At 46.1% G+C, this 20,159-nt stretch overlaps 1 protein-coding gene across 1 annotated transcript in view; it reads left to right on the forward strand.

Annotated features, from left to right (window-relative positions):
* LOC115104503 (polycystin-1-like protein 1) overlaps positions 1–20,159 on the forward strand; it is a 37,585-nt gene that overhangs the window by 13,718 nt on the left and 3,708 nt on the right. Inside the window, exons 27-44 of the mRNA XM_065006796.1 lie at positions 601–738; positions 2,171–2,272; positions 2,450–2,657; positions 7,671–7,777; positions 7,987–8,206; positions 9,082–9,255; positions 9,331–9,517; positions 9,701–9,795; positions 9,863–10,308; positions 10,452–10,536; positions 10,723–10,911; positions 11,013–11,131; positions 13,468–13,578; positions 13,698–13,821; positions 13,915–13,998; positions 16,417–16,565; positions 16,928–17,162; positions 19,080–19,184. Coding sequence (XP_064862868.1) covers positions 601–738; positions 2,171–2,272; positions 2,450–2,657; positions 7,671–7,777; positions 7,987–8,206; positions 9,082–9,255; positions 9,331–9,517; positions 9,701–9,795; positions 9,863–10,308; positions 10,452–10,536; positions 10,723–10,911; positions 11,013–11,131; positions 13,468–13,578; positions 13,698–13,821; positions 13,915–13,998; positions 16,417–16,565; positions 16,928–17,162; positions 19,080–19,184 — 2,878 coding nt within the window. The remainder of the gene's footprint in view (positions 1–600; positions 739–2,170; positions 2,273–2,449; positions 2,658–7,670; positions 7,778–7,986; positions 8,207–9,081; positions 9,256–9,330; positions 9,518–9,700; positions 9,796–9,862; positions 10,309–10,451; positions 10,537–10,722; positions 10,912–11,012; positions 11,132–13,467; positions 13,579–13,697; positions 13,822–13,914; positions 13,999–16,416; positions 16,566–16,927; positions 17,163–19,079; positions 19,185–20,159) is intronic.

Raw genomic sequence — 20,159 nt, forward strand, 5'->3', positions numbered from 1 at the left:
CTGAGGTTGAAGAGGCGCTGTGGCGCCTTCTTCACCACACTGTCTGTGTGGGTGGACCATTTCAGTTTGTCAGTGATGTGTACGCCGAGGAACTTAACTTTCCACCTTTTCCACTGCTGTCCCTTCGATGTGGATAAGGGGGTGCTCCTTCTGCTGTTTCCTGAAGTCCACAATCATCTCATTTGTTTTATTGATGTTGAGTGTGAGATTGTTTTCCTGATACCACACTCCGAGTGCCCTCACCTCCTCTCTGTAGGCTGTCTCGTCGTTGTTGGTGATCAAGCCCACTACTGTTGTGTCATCTGCAAACTTGATGATTGAGTTGGGGTCGTGCATGGTCACGCAGTCGTGGGTGAACAGGGAGTACAGGAGAGGGCTGAGCACACACCCTTGTGGGGCCCCAGTGTTGAGGGTCAGCGAAGTGGAGATGTTGTTCCCTACCTTCATCACCTGGGGGGAGGGGGGCCCGTCAGAAAGTCCAGGATCTGGGGTCGAGACCCAGGCCCTCCAGCTTGATGATGAGCTTGGAGGGTACTATGATGTTGAATGCTGAGCTGAATGTTGAGCTGTAGTCAATGAATAGTATTCTTACATATGTAGGTACATGAGCAGACAAGTGAACTACACATTGAGACTGGAGACCAGCCAGTGTCTGTCCTGGGACCACCAGGAGGGCTGGACACACACCAGCTGCACACCTCAACTAGGACTGACCTCACACACCAGGGTCAACTGCAGGTAACACCCACTCGCACACACACGCGCACACGCACACACACACACACACACACACACACACACACACACACACGCATATATATATACACACACACACATGTTATGTTCTTCTATCCTAGTGGGGACCTCAAATGAATTTCCATTCAAAATCCTATTTTCCATAACCCCAAGCCTAATCCTTAACATTACCATAAACCTAACCTTAACCCATAACCCGAATCCAAACCCTAAACCTAACTCCTAACCCTAATCCTATTCATAACCCCTTACCCTAACACTAATTGTAACCCTAACACTAACCCTAACCCCTAACTCTCCCCTAACCCTACCCTCACCCTAATCATAACCCTAAACCTAACTCTCCCCCTAACCCTACCCTCACCCTAATCATAACCCTAAACCTAACTCTCCCCTAACCCTACCCTCACCCTAATCATAACCCTAAACCTAACTCTCCCTAACCCTACCCTCACCCTAATCATAACCCTAAACCTAACTCTCCCCTAACCCTACCCTCACCCTAATCATAACCCTAAACCTAACTCTCCCCTAACCCTACCCTCACCCTAATCATAACCCTAAACCTAACTCTCCCCCTAACCCTACCCTCACCCTAATCATAACCCTAAACCTAACTCTCCCCCTAACCCTACCCTCACCCTAATCATAACCCTAAACCTAACTCTCCCCTAACCCTACCCTCACCCTAATCATAACCCTAAACCTAACTCTCCCCTAACCCTACCCTCACCCTAATCATAACCCTAAACCTAACTCTCCCCTAACCCTACCCTCACCCTAATCATAACCCTAAACCTAACTCTCCCCTAACCCTACCCTCACCCTAATCATAACCCTAAACCTAACTCTCCCCTAACCCTACCCTCACCCTAATCATAACCCTAAACCTAACTCTCCCCTAACCCTACCCTCACCCTAATCATAACCCTAAACCTAACTCTCCCCTAACCCTACCCTCACCCTAATCATAACCCTAAACCTAACTCTCCCCTAACCCTACCCTCACCCTAATCATAACCCTAAACCTAACTCTCCCCTAACCCTACCCTCAACCTAATCATAACCCTAAACCTAACTCTCCCCTAACCCTACCCTCAACCTAATCATAACCCTAAACCTAACTCTCCCCTAACTCTACCCTCACCCTAATCATAACTCTCCCCTAACCCTACCCTCACCCTAATCATAACTCTCCCCTAACCCTACCCTCACCCTAATCATAACTCTCCCCCTAACCCTACCCTCACCCTAATCATAACTCTCCCCCTAACCCTACCCTCACCCTAATCATAACTCTCCCCCTAACCCTACCCTCACCCTAATCATAACCCTAAACCTAATTATAACCCACGATGGAATGTTCCTTGTTTTACTGTCCTCACACACACATGCTGTATACACGGACGCAAACACGTGTGTGTTCCAGCTGTAGCCACTTGAGCCCATTGACCGTGGTCCAGCAGCAGATCCAGAGCAGCCATGATGACTCAGCAGATCTGGCCCAGTTCATCAGGTCAGTCAGACCACAGGACGGCGGATTTGTCATTTCAATGTTCATAAAGAGGGAAGTATGAGTGTTCAACTTAATTATGGTATTTTGCCATAATATGTCTCTCTCTTTTCCCCTCATCAACCCCTCCCCCTTTCACTCTCTCTTTCTCCCTCTCCCTCTCCATCTCTCTTCTCTCAGTCTCCCCAGTGATGTGACGGTGGTGTGTGTGTGTGTGGTGTGTGTGTGTCTGTATGCTCTGGGCATGGTGGTGTGTAAGAGAGCTGACCTCATCTCGGAGAGGAACCAGGGAGTCTACTACCTGTCTGATAACGCTCCTTCAGACACACACCTCTACTCTGTTACTATACACACCGGCCTCCGCTCCTCACCCAGTATGACCGCCAAGGTATAGTACGCTTTCCCCCCATTTTCCAGAACTCTCCCTTCTTCCTCTCTCCCTCTCCCCATACTCTCTCCTTCCCTCTCTCCCTCCCTCTCTCCTGTCCCATTATCTTCTCTGTCCTTCTACCGTTGTCCTCCCCTATCCCTCTCTCACTCAATTGGTTTGACACAGATTCTGTAACTCTCTCCCTCTCCCAATACTCTCTCCTTCCCTCTCTCCCTCCCTCTCTCCTGTCCCATTATCTTCTCTGTCCTTCTACCGTTGTCCTCCCCTATCCCTCTCTCACCCAATTAGCTTGACACAGATTCTGTAACTCTCTCCCTCTCCCCATACTCTCTCCTTCCCTCTCTCCCTCCCTCTCTCCTGTCCCATTATCTTCTCTGTCCTTCTACCGTTGTCCTCCCCTATCCCTCTCTCACCCAATTAGCTTGACACAGATTCTGTAACTCTCTCCCTCTCCCCATACTCTCTCCTTCCCTCTCTCCCTCCCTCTCTCCTGTCCCATTATCTTCTCTGTCCTTCTACCGTTGTCCTCCCCTATCCCTCTCTCACCCAATTAGCTTGACACAGATTATGTAACTCTCTCCCAATACTCTCTCCTTCCCTCTCTCCCTCCCTCTCTCCTGTCCCATTATCTTCTCTGTCCTTCTACCGTTGTCCTCCCCTATCCCTCTCTCACCCAATTAGCTTGACACAGATTATGTAACTCTCTCCCTCTCCCCATACTCTCTCCCTCCCTCTCTCCTGTCCCATTATCTTCTCTGTCCTTCTACCGTTGTCCTCCCCTATCCCTCTCTCACCCAATTGGTTTGACACAGATTCTGTAACTCTCTCCCTCTGCCCTCATTGACCCTCAGATCTCTGAGAGCATAGGATAGGTGGAAGCTGTATACTGTAGCTCAACATTTATCAAGGATGCAGCAGTTAGGATTGTTGTCACTTTTCATCACTGATGGTAAACTGTCAATGATGCGAAGAGACTCATCTGGCTTTTCTAATGCGTATTTATTGGTTAGAGGAACATTGGGGTCTTTAACCCCAGAACGGTTCACATCAGAAAGTTGAGCACGGTGCGTTATAGCACTGTGCTGCCTTCACATACAGATGTAGGATCTTAATTTGATCTAGTTTGCTACAGCAGGATATTAACCCTAAAGCAACAGGAAATGTGAACTGTTATGTGGAATATAATTCAAGGACATTTTTGTAGGGGTTAATACATTTTTCGTGATGGAAAATTAAGTCTGAAATTTCAAAGTGGAAATGTCAAACTTCAGATGCCTTTTTACACCTCAAATGCACTACAAGTTCAACATTTCCTGTACTCATTATACCCATCGTCCTAGTCATTCTTATACCTCATTCTCTTGTGGTAAAAGTTGTGGTAAAAGTAAACAGCCATCTATTGGTCATTGTGGAGCTCGATGGCAGTGAATGTGATGTAGTAGACTCCTCTCACTGGTGCTGTGAAGATACCTGCATCAGAGGAGAAGCAGGGAGACATTAGCAAGGCACTGTTAGTAATACTGCGCTGTTGCTGGATTCAGTTTGTATAACAGCCTGTCTGGAGTGCCAAACAGGTGGGGTTTGCACTTTTGGGACTATCCCATAGGTTCCATTGTACAAAGCAAGCTCAATCAAGTGCAGCTAATGTATGCAGCTAACACAGGTCTGGTGGTCAGTACCTGTAGTTGGGCTGTTGGCCTTGCTGATCTTGGTGAAGGGCCAGTAGGAGGCACACTTTCCTCTGGTCTAAAATAAATATCCCAATGCCCCAGGGCAGTGATTGGGGACATTGCCCTGTGTAGGGTGCCGTCTTTCGGATGGGACGTTAAACTGATGTCCTGACTCTCTGTGATCACTAAAGATCCCATGGTACACTAAGAGTAGGGTGTTAATCCCGGTGTCCTGGCTAAATTCCAAATCTGGCCCTAATATCATCATGGCCACCTAATCATCCCCAGCTTCCAATTGGCTCATTCATCCCTCCTCCTCTCCCATGTTACTTTTCCCCTGGTCATTGCTGTAAATGAGAATATGTTCTCAGTCAACTTACCTGGTAAAATAAGGGTAGAAAACCCTGAACAAAACCTCTAGACCAGTGGGGTGTCAGTATTGAAGGGTCCTACAGCGTTTGAATCTGTCAAACCAGCAGAGAAGGCCACCTTTGGTCTGTCTGTGAACACAGGAGAGTCAACGCACTCATCATTTTCTATCACGTACATTTGTTTTATTTGTAGGGTTGTTGCTGGTACTTCTTTTGGATGAACCAAATACATCTTCATGTTCATACATAGCGGTGCTTTACCTGTATTGTCTTTCTCCAGCTCCTCCACCTTGTTCTTCTGGAGCTGCTGTTGAGTAGTGGTGATGCTCAGCTCCTCTCTAAGAGCCGTCACCTCCTTTTTCTGCTCCTCCAACTCCTCACTGGCTGTCACTCTGGCCCCCATAGCTGACAGTTCAGCTGCTACAGTTGGAATTAAGGGAATTAATGGAACAAGTAAATTATTTCACATCATAATGGACAACATTAGCTTTTACATGTCTGCTCCTACCTGCATTCTTACGTTCCATGCTGTTCGGCTCCATGCTCTGTTCCACCACCAGCTCCGGCACGTTTCCCCAAAACGTTCTTCAACGTTCTTGAACAGACTTTGAGGTAGTCTACATTTGCTGCGTTTGGTGGGTGTGACTGGTTATGGCTTGAAGCAATGTGACGTATTTGAAGGGCAGCGGTGCATTGTGAACCCACAACCTAACCCCTCCCCGTTTTTCAACTGATCGTTCTGAAAAGCACTGTTTCCGTTTAATTGAACATTGCATTATGTTTTTTTGCACTGAACGCAGCTCTGGGGACTTTTCTTCTCCAAAATGTAGGAAAAGAAAATGATGGTGACACCATTCAAATCTAATTTTTCCCTCCAAAAATGAGCATAACAACATATTGGTCCATATTATCAGGCTGGTGTGTTATTTAGCAATAAGCATTATCACCTGTAGCCCAAATGATGCAGCATAGTGGCTATAAATAAATAGCATGGGATTGCCCATCTGTATTTTTGCTTATCTTAGCTAGATCAGTGCTTCCCTAACGTTTTCTGTCATGGTCCCCTTTGATCATGGGGGAACATCATTATTCAGAAATGGTACATCTTCAGAGATTATGCAGTCTGAGGCTCAGTGCCCTTCGTTATACACTCACAACGTAGTGAGCCAATGGATTAGAATTTAACATACAGTAAGTCTCTTACGTAAGTTGGAAAACCAAAGCCAAGTATTCTGATGAGGTGAAAAGCTGGGTGAGTTAACCTCATAGTTCTTCAGAATCTGATGCTGGAATACGCTGTGGGAAGTTAAACGGGTGTCCTGGGACGTTAAACGGGTGTCCCGACTCTCTGTGATCCCGTTAACGGGAGCGATATGACAACAGCCAGTCAAAGTGTAGTACGCCAATATCAAAGCATCAAACATCTCATAATTAAAATTCCTCAAACATACATGTATCTCATAGCATTTTAAAGCTATTCTTGTTGTTAATCCCACCACAGTGTCCGATTTCAAATATGCTTTACAGCAAAAGCACCACAAACGATTATGTTAGGTCACCACATAGCCACTGTCACGACTTCCACCGAAGTTGTTCCCTCTCCTTGTTTGGGCGGGGTCGACGTCACCGGCTTTCTAGCTGCCACGATCCATGTTTCATTTTTCCTTTTGTTTTGTCTGTTTTACACACCTGGTTCCCATCTTATAATTATGTTCCTTATTTAACCCTCTGGTTTCCCTTTCTGTTTTAAGCGTGATTGTCTTTCGTGTGTTGGAGTTCGTATCCTGTTTTGTATTTGTTTTATAACGGGATTTTTGTTCCGTTCTCGGATGGAGTAAATACAGTGGTTTTACTCTTACCTCTGTCACAATAGCCGCAACGATGGCGTCAACATAAACAAGAAATTACATGATAAATATTCCCTTACCTTTGATGATCTACATCAGAAACCACTCCAGGAATCCCAGGTCCACAATAAATGTTTGTTTTGTTCGATAATATCCGTTATTTATGTCCAAATACCTTCTTTTGTTAGCGCGTTTGGTATACATATCCAAACGCTCATTCTGGTCAGCGTTACATCGGACAAAAACTTCAAAAAGTTATATTACAGGTCGAAGAAACATTTCAAACTAAGTACAGAATCAATCATTAGGATGTTTTTAACATATAGCTTCAATAAAGTTCCAACCGGAGTATTCCTTCTTGTCTTCATGAGCAATGGAACGCAAGTGGGTACCATGAGGAATAAAGCGTGATCAGAAAATGGCTGCTTGATGGACACCTGATACATTCTGCTCTCATTCACTCCCACAACACCATAGAAGTCTAATTAAAATGTATATTATTGGTTGACATCTAGTGGAACCCCTAGGCAGTGCAACATCATTATTATCTCAAGGGGATTTCATTGGGGACTCTGGTGAATACATACAAAGCTCAGATTTCTCACTTCCTGTTTTGATTTCAACATTTTGCCTGCCATATGAGTTCTGTTAGAAACTTTAGAGTGTTTTCTATCCAATACTAATAATAATATGCATATATTAGCAACTGAGACTGAAGAGCAGGCTGTTTACTTTGGGCAACTTATTCATCCAAGCTACTCAATACTGCACCCCAGCCATAAGAAGTTAACAGTAGGGGGGTTAACTCCATAAAGTTCATAGTTACATGTTTTTGTTTAGTAATGAGACCTGTCCTTTCATCCTTATGTTTTGGTGTGTCAGTCTCTGTGTATATGTGCCACCTGAATGTGTAATACTGTCTTTTACCCTCATATCTCATTCAGACACAGGCACAGACAGACATACACACACTGCAAATACACACTGCAAATACACACACTGCAAATACACACAAAACCTGTATTTATCAAGTTACTATTACAACATGTTCACCTCATTACATACCTTTTCCTGAGCAAACCTAGCAGAATTGTCTGATGTGTGTGTTTGTGTGTGTGTCAGGTCCATATTGTGCTGTATGGGGAGGATGGGGTGTCACAGACCAGACAACTACATGACCCAGAATGCCTTCTGTTCAGAAGGAACTCCAGGAACACCTTTATACTGAGGTACGAAACAACATTACAGCTACAGTATCCGCCTTTACAATGCACTACTATACATCTCTGTTTTTGTTTACAATGAGAACTGTTGTGTCATCAGTCAGCCCAGCCAGGCCAGCCAGCATGTGAAACCGTCCGTCCCTAGCAGCTGTAGCCACAGAGACAGAGACACCCCTGTACTAATCCCATGTCACTGTTTGTGTGTCTTTCTGTAGTACTGTAGACAGTCTAGGCCCTCTGTGGGGGCTGCACCTGTGGCATGATAACACTGGCCCCTCCCCCACCTGGTACCTCAGACAGGTGGAGGTGTGTGAGGTGAAGGGCAAGGGGCGGAGCTGGCTGTTCCTAGGCCAGTGCTGGTTGGCTGTTGATGAGGGTGACAGACAGGTGGAGAGGAGACTCAGGGTCTGTGATCAGGGGCCAGGATTCACCAAGGTAACACACCTGGATGCACACGTGTACACACATGCCACACGCACGCATACGCACACACACACACACACGCGTGTGCGCACGTACACACACCACAACACACACACTCACACCAACAGTTGATTCCCATTCAAAATTATATTTTTCTATAAACCTAACCCTTACTTCTAAACCTAACAACCCCTAACCCTAATTCTAACCCTTATTTCTAACCCTAAACCTAACAACCCCTAACCCCCTAATTCTAACTAAGACTGAAATAGAGTTTTTACAAATGTGGACCGGCAGGCAGAATATCCTCACTTCTCTTAATTTTAGTTGGTTTACTATTCTTGTGAAGACTTCTGGTACTCACAAGTACAGTAAAACGTGAACACACACACACACACAAACTCATTGTCTAATGATGTTCTTATGTCATGTGCTCTTAATATGTTATTTTGTCATGTGTCGTTGTGTCATGTGCTCTTAATATGTTATTTTGTCGTGTTGTTATTTCATCTGCTCTTAATATGTTATTTTGTCATGTGTCGTTGTGTCATCTGCTCTTAATATGTTATTTTGTCATGTGTCGTTGTGTCATGTGCTCTTAATATGTTATTTTGTCGTGTTGTTATTTCATCTGCTCTTAATATGTTATTTTGTCATGTGTCGTTGTGTCATCTGCTCTTAATATGTTATTTTGTCATGTGTCGTTGTGTCATGTGCTCTTAATATGTTATTTTGTCGTGTTGTTATTTCATCTGCTCTTAATATGTTATTTTGTCATGTGTCGTTGTGTCATCTGCTCTTAATATGTTATTTTGTCATGTGTCGTTGTGTCATCTGCTCTTAATATGTTATTTTGTCATGTGTTGGTATGTCATGTGTTTGTGTAGCTGCTGTATCTGAAGCTGTCAGAGTACCTGTCAGACTTCCACCTGTGGTTGTCTGTGTACAGTGGTCCCTCCCCTAGCGTGTTCACTCACACACAGCGCCTCAGTGTGTGTTTGCTGCTGCTGCTGGGGTACATGTGTGTCAACACGTTACTCATATCTGGCCTCAATGACCAAGTGAGTCAATCAATCAATCAATCAATCTGTCATTATGGGCAACTACACTATCCATAATGCTGTGTGTCGTTCCAGTACACCTCAGAGCTGGGCATCATCGACGTGTCTACCGTTTCCCTAACGACGGGGTTGCTCAGTGCGCTGGCTGTGTTGCCCGTAGCGTCCGCGCTGTCCTTCCTGTTCCGTCAGCGTGAGGTCAGAGTAAAGAGGTCAGAGGTCAAACAGGACATGGTCAGACTGCCAGACATCTACTCTATAGAAGGTAGAACACACACACACACACATACACACACACACACACACACACACATGCTAGCACTCACTATGGCCTGCTATGGTTCTTTCTTGTGGGTGGTTGAGAACAGGTGAAAGTGAGGGAGTCAAGTGATAGATCTCTGCTCTCTCTCTATCTCTCTCTATCTCTAATCTCTCTCTTTCCCCCAAGCTGATGCGCTGATTGTGAGTGACTGTGGGTTTGACTCTCTCTCCTGGAACAATCTGCAGCAGTGTGCACAGGAGGCCTGGAGGAAGAAATATGAGGTGACACACTCTTCCTGTTCTTACACACATTTGGGAAAATATGTGTTTGGCTTCTATTAGATTTCCATTTGACCTCTTAGATATTATATTTGTTTACTTAATATTAGGTATCATGTTCCTCTCTCTATCTCTCATGTCTCAGGGCTCAGTGCCGAATAGGGATCTGGTAACTCAAAGAGGAGATCTGGTAATACGGGGCAGTCAGGATCTGGTAAGGGATCTGCTGACCCAGGAGAAAGTCTCCTCAGATTGCAACTCCAGTGGTTTTGACAGCTTGCTTGGCAGGTTGCTAGGCAACCGTGTCCCAGACAACAACAGCATTAGCAAGGAGAGGGATCGTAACCTCAACGATAGCTCCAAACTGCTAGGCAGCAACCAGGTGGGCAACAGTACCAGCAGATGCTTAGGGGGCAGGCTCAGCCCTCTACCCCGCTGGAGTCACCTCCTAGCCTGGGTACTGTGTTTGGCCCTGGGCCTCTCCTCTCTAGTGGTCACTATCGTCTTGGGGATCAGGTTAGTACATAAGACAAGGTAGCTATCATACTGTATTATAGAGTGATACAAATGATTACAAGTGATACATTTGGTACAAGTTATTTACCAGGGCGTTATTGTTTTTGTGTGCGTGCGTGTGTATGGGTGTGTGCGTATGTTAGGTTCAGCAGCAGTAAGACTTTACTGTGGAGCCATTCTGTCTTCTTTTCCCTGCTCTCCTGTGTCTTCCTCATTCAGCCAGCCGTGGTAAACCAAACCCCAACGAACAAAACACAAACCCAACCTAGCATGAACCCCAACTTAACCCAAACCCAGCCAAACACAAATATAAAGCTAACCTTTGCAAACCAAAAGTGGTTGCCGTCAATAATTTACTATTGACTTACTCAGAAAAACATTGATGGAATTGGTCTGTTTGATTTTCTTTTCTAGATCCTTGCCGTGGCTGTGGTGGTCTCCTTCTGGCGCAGGAAGCGTCAGGACTTCTCAAGTTTCTCAGGAGTTCCTGGGTTTCAGGCAGAAACTCTGAAACTGTGGACCCAAGATGGCTCCTGTGTCCCAGAGCTCTTCCTGCTCAGCCCTCCTCATCCGCCCCAGGAGAGATGCTCTCACTTTGACAGGGTAACAACATCATCCTACTCTAACAGACGATCAACTGCTCTGGTTTTATTCCATATTATTTAAGAAGATATTAAGACAAGTCTTTGCTGTGTTATTGACAGGTGCTGGCGGCCCGTCAGAGGGCTCGGTATCTGCGTCTGGTACGCCCACCCACTTCTGGGGAGCTGAGGAGGACAGGGGGGAGGAAGAGGAGAGAAACACTCATTCGCAAAACACTCAGGTGTGTGTATGTGTGTGTGTGTGTGTGCCTGCGTATATATGTGTGTGTTTCTGACCCAGTCTGTCCCCTCCATAGGGAGATGACAGTGTGTTTCTGACCCAGTCTGTTCCCTCCATAGGGAGATGACAGTGTGTTTCTGACCCAGTCTGTTCCCTCCATAGGGAGATAGCAGTGTGTTTCTGACCCAGTCTGTTCCCTCCATAGGGAGATGACAGTGTGTTTCTGACCTAGTCTGTTCCCTCCATAGGGAGATAGCAGTGTGTTTCTGACCCAGTCTGTTCCCTCCATAGGGAGATAGCAGTGTGTTTCTGACCCAGTCTGGTCCCTCCATAGGGAGATGACAGTGTGTTTCTGACCTAGTCTGTTCCCTCCATAGGGAGATAGCAGTGTGTTTCTGACCCAGTCTGTTCCCTCCATAGGGAGATAGCAGTGTGTTTCTGACCCAGTCTGGTCCCTCCATAGGGAGATGACAGTGTGTTTCTGACCTAGTCTGTTCCCTCCATAGGGAGATAGCAGTGTGTTTCTGACCCAGTCTGGTCCCTCCATAGGGAGATGACAGTGTGTTTCTGACCTAGTCTGTTCCCTCCATAGGGAGATAGCAGTGTGTTTCTGACCCAGTCTGTTCCCTCCATAGGGAGATAGCAGTGTGTTTCTGACCCAGTCTGGTCCCTCCATAGGGAGATGACAGTGTGTTTCTGACCTAGTCTGTTCCCTCCATAGGGAGATAGCAGTGTGTTTCTGACCCAGTCTGTTCCCTCCATAGGGAGATAGCAGTGTGTTTCTGACCCAGTCTGTTCCCTCCATAGGGAGATGACAGTGTGTTTCTGACCCAGTCTGTTCCCTCCATAGGGAGATAGCAGTGTGTTTCTGACCCAGTCTGGTCCCTCCATAGGGAGATAGCAGTCTGGTCCCTCCATAGGGAGATAGCAGTGTGTTTCTGACCCAGTCTGGTCCCTCCATAGGGAGATGACAGTGTGTTTCTGACCTAGTCTGTTCCCTCCATAGGGAGATAGCAGTGTGTTTCTGACCCAGTCTGTTCCCTCCATAGGGAGATAGCAGTGTGTTTCTGACCCAGTCTGGTCCCTCCATAGGGAGATGACAGTGTGTTTCTGACCCAGTCTGGTCCCTCCATAGGGAGATAGCAGTGTGTTTCTGACCCAGTCTGTTCCCTCCATAGGGAGATGACAGTGTGTTTCTGACCCAGTCTGTTCCCTCCATAGGGAGATGACAGTGTGTTTCTGACCCAGTCTGTTCCCTCCATAGGGAGATAGCAGTGTGTTTCTGACCCAGTCTGGTCCCTCCATAGGGAGATGACTGTGTTTCTGACCCAGTCTGGTCCCTCCATAGGGAGATGACAGTGTGTTTCTGACCCAGTCTGTTCCCTCCATAGGGAGATGGCAGTGTGTTTCTGACCCAGTCTGGTCCCTCCATAGGGAGATGACAGTGTGTTTCTGACCCAGTCTGTTCCCTCCATAGGGAGATAGCAGTGTGTTTCTGACCCAGTCTGTTCCCTCCATAGGGAGATAGCAGTGTGTTTCTGACCCAGTCTGGTCTCTCCATAGTGAGATGACAGTGTGTTTCTGACCCAGTCTGTTCCCTCCATAGGGAGATAGCAGTGTGTTTCTGACCCAGTCTGTTCCCTCCATAGGGAGATGACAGTGTGTTTCTGACCCAGTCTGTTCCCTAAATAGGGAGATAGCAGTGTGTTTCTGACCCAGTCTGGTCCCTCCATAGGGAGATAGCAGTGTGTTTCTGACCCAGTCTGGTCCCTCCATAGGGAGATAGCAGTGTGTTTCTGACCCAGTCTGTTCCCTCCATAGGGAGATGGCAGTGTGTTGCTGACCCAGTCTGTTCCTTCCATAGGGAGATAGCAGTGTGTTTCTGACCCAGTCTGGTCCCTCCATAGGGAGATGACAGTGTGTTTCTGACCCAGTCTGTTCCCTCCATAGGGAGATAGCAGTGTGTTTCTGACCCAGTCTGTTCCCTCCATAGGGAGATGACAGTGTGTTTCTGACCCAGTCTGTTCCCTCCATAGGGAGATAGCAGTGTGTTTCTGACCCAGTCTGGTCCCTCCATAGGGAGATAGCAGTGTGTTTCTGACCCAGTCTGGTCCCTCCATAGGGAGATAGCAGTGTGTTTCTGACCCAGTCTGTTCCCTCCATAGGGAGATGGCAGTGTGTTTCTGACCCAGTCTGTTCCCTCCATAGGGAGATAGCAGAGTGTTTCTGACCCAGTCTGTTCCCTCCATAGGGAGATAGCAGTGTGTTTCTGACCCAGTCTGTTCCCTCCATAGGGAGATAGCAGTGTGTTTCTGACCCAGTCTGTTCCCTCCATAGGGAGATGGCAGTGTGCGTCTCCATGCTGTTCCTCCTACTGTGTGTAACCTATGGCAGCTCCTTTAGAGACCAGTATCACCTCAACCATGCCGTCCGAACACAGTTCACCAGGTAGGAGGGAAACAGGAATATGATCCCTTGTATCTGCAGTTTGTTGCTTGTTGTTAGCATATTCATATGTATACATTTTCACGATCAGTATGAAACTATTTTCTTTCAACAAAATTTAGGAGCCCACATAACCCCTTCCTGTCCATCCAAACGCATGAGGAGTGGTGGAACTGGACCTTAACCAGTGTACTGCATGGTCTGGACTGGGACACCTGGTATAACAACATATCAGCAACTGGGAAGGTGTGTGTGTGTGTGTGTGTGTGTGTGTGTGTGTGTGTGTGTGTGTGTGTGTGTGTATCTGTTTTACAACCTCTTTATCTCCCCTCATGACAGGCAGGTGCTGTCCAGGGAACATGTATTCTGATAGGAGAGCCCATCTTGAGGAAGATTGATGTTTCCAACGCATCCCAATGCCAGGTAAACCAGGGGGAATGGACACATCTCATTTAACTGACCGGAAAAACACTGGGGACTGTTAAATGTTGACGTTTAAATGGCTAGCAATTGCTCTGTTTTTTTATCCTCTGTAAAACTGCAGGTTCACTTGTCCACCAGCAGGGGGTAGTGTAGTCAACATGGAGTGTATTTGAGGAATTCAAATCAAAGGAAATTACATTTTCACATGCGCCAAATACAACTGGTGTAGACTTTACCGTGAAATGCGTATATGAGCCCATTCCCAACAATGCCTAATTAAAAAGTAAGAACTTTTTCAAAAAATACAAAAGGAAATAGTAGCACAATAAAATAATAACGAGACTATATACAAGGAGTACTGGTACTGAGTCAATTAGCAGGGGTTAGAGGTAGTTGAGGTAATATATACATGTAGGTAGAGGTAGAACGTGACTAAGCAATCAGGATATACAATAAACAGAGTAGCAGCAGTGTATGTAAAGAGTGTGAAAGTGTCTATATGTGAGTGTGTGTGTGTGTGTTTTGTGTGTGTGAGCGTATGTAGTCGTAGTCTATGTATGTGTGTGTGTTGGAGTGTCAGTGTAGTATGTGTGGGTAGAGTCCAGTGAGTGTGCATAGAGCCAGTGCAAATAAAAAGTTTGTCAATATAAATAGTCACTACAGTCTGTAGCGCCATACATTCAGATGCCAAGCAGTTTCCATACAAGCGGTGTTGTAGCCTGTCAAGATGCTCTCGATGGTGCAGCTGTAGAACTTTTTGAGGATTTGAGGGTCCATGTCAAGTCTTTTCAGCCTCCTGAGGGGAAGAGGCTTTGTCCTCTTCACAACTGTGTTGGTGTGTTCGGACCATGATAGGTCCTTAGTGATGTGGACACCGAGGAACTTGTATCTCTCGACCTGCTCCACTACAGCCCCTTTGATGTGAATGGGGGCGTGCTCTGCCCTCCGTTTCCTGTAGTTCACGATCAGCTCCTTTGTCTTGCTGACGTTGAGGGAGAGGTTATTGTCCTGGCAGCACACTGCCAGGTCTCTGGCCTCCTTCATATAGTCTATAGTCTCATCATTGTTGGTGATCAGGCCTACCACCTTTGTGTCGTCGGCAAACTTAATGATGTTGGAGTCGTGTGCAGCCACGCTGTCGTGGGTGAACAGGGAGTACATGACTAAATCTGCACCCCTGAAGGGCCCCCGTGTTGAGGGTCAGCATGGCGGATGTGTTGTTGCCTACCCTCACCACCTGGGGCCCGTCAGGAAGTCCAGGATCCAGTTGCAGAGGGAGATGTTCAGTCTCAGGGTCCTTTGCTTAGTGATGAGCTTGGAGGACACTATGGTGTTGAACGCTGAGCTGTAGTCAATGAGCCAGTAGGAGGCACTCTTTCCTCTGGTCTAAAAAATATCCCAATGCCCCAGGGCAGTGATTGGGGACATTGCCCTGTGTAGGGTGCCGTCTTTCGGATGGGACGTTAAATGGGTGTCCTGACTCTCTGAGGTCATTAAAGATCCCATGGCACTTATCGTAAGAGTAGGGGTGTTAACCCCGGTGTCCTGACTAAATTCCCAATCTGACCCTCAAACCATCACGGTCACCTAATAATCCCCAGTTTACAATTGGCTCATTCATCCCCCTCCTCTCCCCTGTAACTATTCCCCAGGTCATTGCTGCAAATGAGAACGTGTTCTCAGTCAACTTACCTGGTAAAATAACGGATAAATAAAATAAAATAAATAAAATACCTAACCTTAACCCTTACCTTCACCATTCAGAGTTAATACCTAACCTTAACCCTTACCTTCACCATTCAGAGTTAATACCTAACCTTAACCCTTACCTTCACCATTCAGAGTTAATACCTAACCTTAACCCTTACCTTCACCATTCAGAGTTAATACCTAGCCTTAACCCTTACCTTCACCATTCAGAGTTAATACCTAACCTTAACCCTTACCTTCACCATTCAGAGTTAATACCTAACCTTAACCCTTACCTTCACCATTCAGAGTTAATACCTAACCTTAAGAATTCGGAGTTGATGCCTAAACTTATCCTTAAACACTTCGATATTTTACGTTTGGAACAACTTCAAATTTGGCATTTCAGAAACACGGATGAATGTCAAATTCTGATGTGAGACTGTGAGAGCTTGTTGAATTTAGACAGGTTAACTTGGCATTCTTGGGCACAGGGACTATGGTGGTCTGCTTGAAACATGTAGGTGTTACATACACAGTATTGCAGTACAGCTCAGATTTGACTGTCTGTGCAATGTGGAATCATAATGTCTATGTATTTCACATTTAATTTAGCTGTGACTGGTCTACTTTCTTTAGAAACTAGAAAATTAAGTTATTGTCTGTGTGTTTGATAGCTAAATGTATCCTGCTGGGTGAACCCATAACTAACCTCTGACCTCCCCTCAGGTGCCTCCTGTAATGGCGACCTTGTTCCCAGAATGCCTCACGGAAAGAGTCTCTGGGATGGTGTTACCCATGGAGGTCGGACTTCGTCTCTGCGGTCAACTCCAGTGTTACACAGGAACTGGGACCACAGTACGACTGGGTCTAACACGGTCAGAACACAACACAACCACTCAGCACCATTATCTCAAAGAAACTACCATGTACATGAGTAAACAGACTTGAACTTTTTTCACATCATGTATGTATCACCAGGCTGTATCATAACCGGCCGTGATTGGGAGTCCAATAGGTCGGCGCACAATTGGCCCATTGTCGTACTGGTTTGGCCGTTGTAGGCCGTCATTGTAAATAAGAATTTGTTGTTAACAGACTTGCCTAGGTAAATAAAGGTTAAATAGCTTTTTTAAATGTCTGTTCACGTATTCTACAACACACACCTTAGCTTAGTCTATGATAACAGAAACCATGTTGCTGATGTCACCCTGTCCTCTCTGCTCTAATTAACGCCCAGGTCAGAGTTTGTGTCCAGGCTAGAATCCCTGAGGTCCGCTGGCTGGCTGGACAGACTAACGGTAGCCATGGCAACCCAGTTCACCCTCTACAGCCCCCCCACCAACCTGTTCAACAGTGTGAACCTGATGGCCGAGAGATTACCTGGTGGAGCTTTGCACACCTCCGCCCGTGTCCAGTCAGCTAGGGTCTACCATTCACCTACTGTATGGGACTACTTCAGTATGGCATGTCAGGTAACACCATAACACTCCTAGTCCCTAGCCCCATCCTCTAACTAACCTCTACCATATCCCCTAACATCTAGCCCAGTGGTGGGAAAGTGTTTGGCTAGAGGGCCACATAGGGACTTTTAATAGTGAAGACATCAAAACATGTACTAACCAAAAAAATGTTAAACAAATCAATATATATTTGGGATTTTAGATTCTTCAAAGTATCCACCCTTTGCCTTGATGACAGCTTTGCACACTCTTGGCATTTTCTCAACCAGCTTCACCTGGAATGCTTTCCCAACAGTCTTGAAGGAGTTCCCACATATACTGACCACTTGTTGGCTGCTTTTCCTTCACTCTGCGGTCTACCTCATCCCAATCCATTTCAATTGGGTTGAGGTCGGGAGATTGTGTAGGCCAGGTCATCAGATGCAGCACTCCATCACTCTCCTTCTTGATTAAATAGCCCTCACACAGCCCGGAGGTGTGTTGGGTCATTATCCTGTTGAAAAACAAACAGGATTGCGTATCGCTGCAGAATGCTGTGGTAGCCATGCTGGTTAAGTGTGCCTTGAATTCTAAATAAATCACAGACAGTGTCACCAGCAAAGCACCATCACACCTCCTCCTCCATGCTTTACGGTGGGAACCACACATGCAGAGATCATCCGTTCACCTACTCTGAGTCTCACAAAGACACGGTGGTTGGAACCACACATGCAGAGATCATCCGTTCACCTACTCTGAGTCTCACAAAGACACGGCGGTTGGAACGAAGAATCTCAAATTTGAACTAATCAGACCGAAGAACAGATTTCCACCGGCCTAATGTCCATTGCTCATGTTTCTTACCCCAAGCAAGTCTCTTCTTGTTGCTGTCCTTTTAGTAGTGGTTTCTTTGCAGCCATTCAGCCATGAAGGCCTGATTCCCACAATCTCCTCTGAACAGTTGATGTTGAGATGTGTCTGTTACTTGAACTCTGTGAGGCATTTATTTGGGCTGCAATCTAAGGTGCACTTAACTCTAATGAACTTATCCTCTGCAGCAGAGGTAACTCTGGGTTTACCTTTCCTGTGACGGTCCTCATGAGAGACAGTTTCATCATAGCGCTTGATGTTTGTTTTTTTTCTGCACTTGAAGAAACTTTAAAAGTTCTTGAAATTTTCCACATTGACTGACATTCATGCCTTAAAGTAAAGATGGACTGTTGTTTCTCTTTGCTTATTTGAGCTGTTTTTGCCATAACATGGACTTGGTCTTTTACCAAATAGGGCTATCTTCTGTGTACCACCCCTACCATGTCACAACACAACTGATTGGCTCAAACGCATTAAGAAGGAAAGAAAGTCCGCATATTAACTTTTAACGAGGCACACCTGTTAATTGAAATGCGTTCCAACACCTCATGAGTGTGCAAAGCTGTCATCAAGGCTAAGGGTGGCTACTTGGAATAATCTCAAATATTAAATATATTTTGAATTGTTTAACACTTCTTTGGTTACTACATGATTCCATATGTGTTATTTCATCGTGTTGATGTCTTCATTATTATTCTATAATGTAGAAAATACTAAAAATAAAGAAAAATCCTTGAATGAGTAGGGTTGTCCAAACTTTTGACTGGTACTGTATATTATGTGTTTACTCAAACCTCCTGCGGCCCGGATTGAATGGGCTCACACGCAGGAGTTTTCCCACCCCTGATCTCTTCCCTCCACGACAACCCCCCACATTCAGTCAGATAGGGTCTGGTCTTCCATCCACTGTCACACAGGACTACTAGCAACAAGCAGTGAGAAGTGAACTGTGAGCAGTGAATTGTGAGCTGAGCTAAAACAAAGGCCCATTCTATTAGTCTTATCTCAGACATGAAGGCCAATGATATCTGAAGGTGAATATGAGCTGTAGCTTTGTTTGCCTTCATCTCTCCTCTCCAGCTCCTTTTCCTCCTCGTCTCTCTGGTCCAGCTCGTCCTGCAGATCTGTTCTGCTGGAGAGAAAGGCATGCTGGGATACTTGAGAGACCCCCAGAGTTGGCTCCAGGTGAGAGAGAACCCCCTCCCTTCTCTCATACAGTATATACAGCAATACATTCTCTGTAAATCTGGGTTTGCTCACTGTAGTTGTCTGAGTTCTGTAGCTCAAGCTAGCCTCTTCATACTCAGTACTAAGCAAACCACACTGAACTTTATACCCTACAAACATTTCTCTCAGTAGGAATTTTCTTTCTGTTTGTTTAGCAATAATAGGTCAGTTTGCCCTTCTCTCTGTCTCCCTCCAGGTCAGTATAATCCTGGTAACCCTCCTCTCTGTCTCCCTCCAGGCCAGTATACTCCTGGTAACACCTCTCTGTCTTCCTCCAGGTCAGTATAATCCTGGTAACCCTCCTCTCTGTCTCCCTCCAGGCCAGTATACTCCTGGTAACACTTCTCTCTGTCTCCCTCCAGGTCAGTATACTCCTGGTAACACTTCTCTCTGTCTCCCTCCAGGTCAGTATACTCCTGGTAACCCTCCTCTCTGTCTCCCTCCAGGCCAGTGTACTCCTGGTAACACTTCTCTCTGTCTCCCTCCAGGCCAGTATACTCCTGGTAACACTTCTCTCTGTCTCCCTCCAGGCCAGTATACTCCTGGTAACACTTCTCTCTGTCTCCCTCCAGGCCAGTATACTCCTGGTAACACTTCTCTCTGTCTCCATCCAGGCTAGTATACTCCTGGTAACACCTCTCTGTCTCCCTCCAGGCTAGTATACTCCTGGTAACACCTCTCTGTCTCCCTCCAGGCTAGTATACTCCTGGTAACACCTCTCTGTCTCCCTCCAGGCTAGTATACTCCTGGTAACACCTCTCTGTCTCCCTCGAGGCCAGTATACTCCTGGTAACACTTCTCTCTGTCTCCCTCCAGGCCAGTATACTCCTGGTAACACCTCTCTGTCTCCCTCCAGGCCAGTATAATCCTGGTAACCATTCTCTCTGTCTCCCTCCAGGTCAGTATACTCCTGGTAACACCTCTCTGTCTCCC

Source organism: Oncorhynchus nerka, linkage group LG22 (assembly GCF_034236695.1).
Source record: "Oncorhynchus nerka isolate Pitt River linkage group LG22, Oner_Uvic_2.0, whole genome shotgun sequence".
Lineage (NCBI taxonomy): Eukaryota > Metazoa > Chordata > Actinopteri > Salmoniformes > Salmonidae > Oncorhynchus > Oncorhynchus nerka.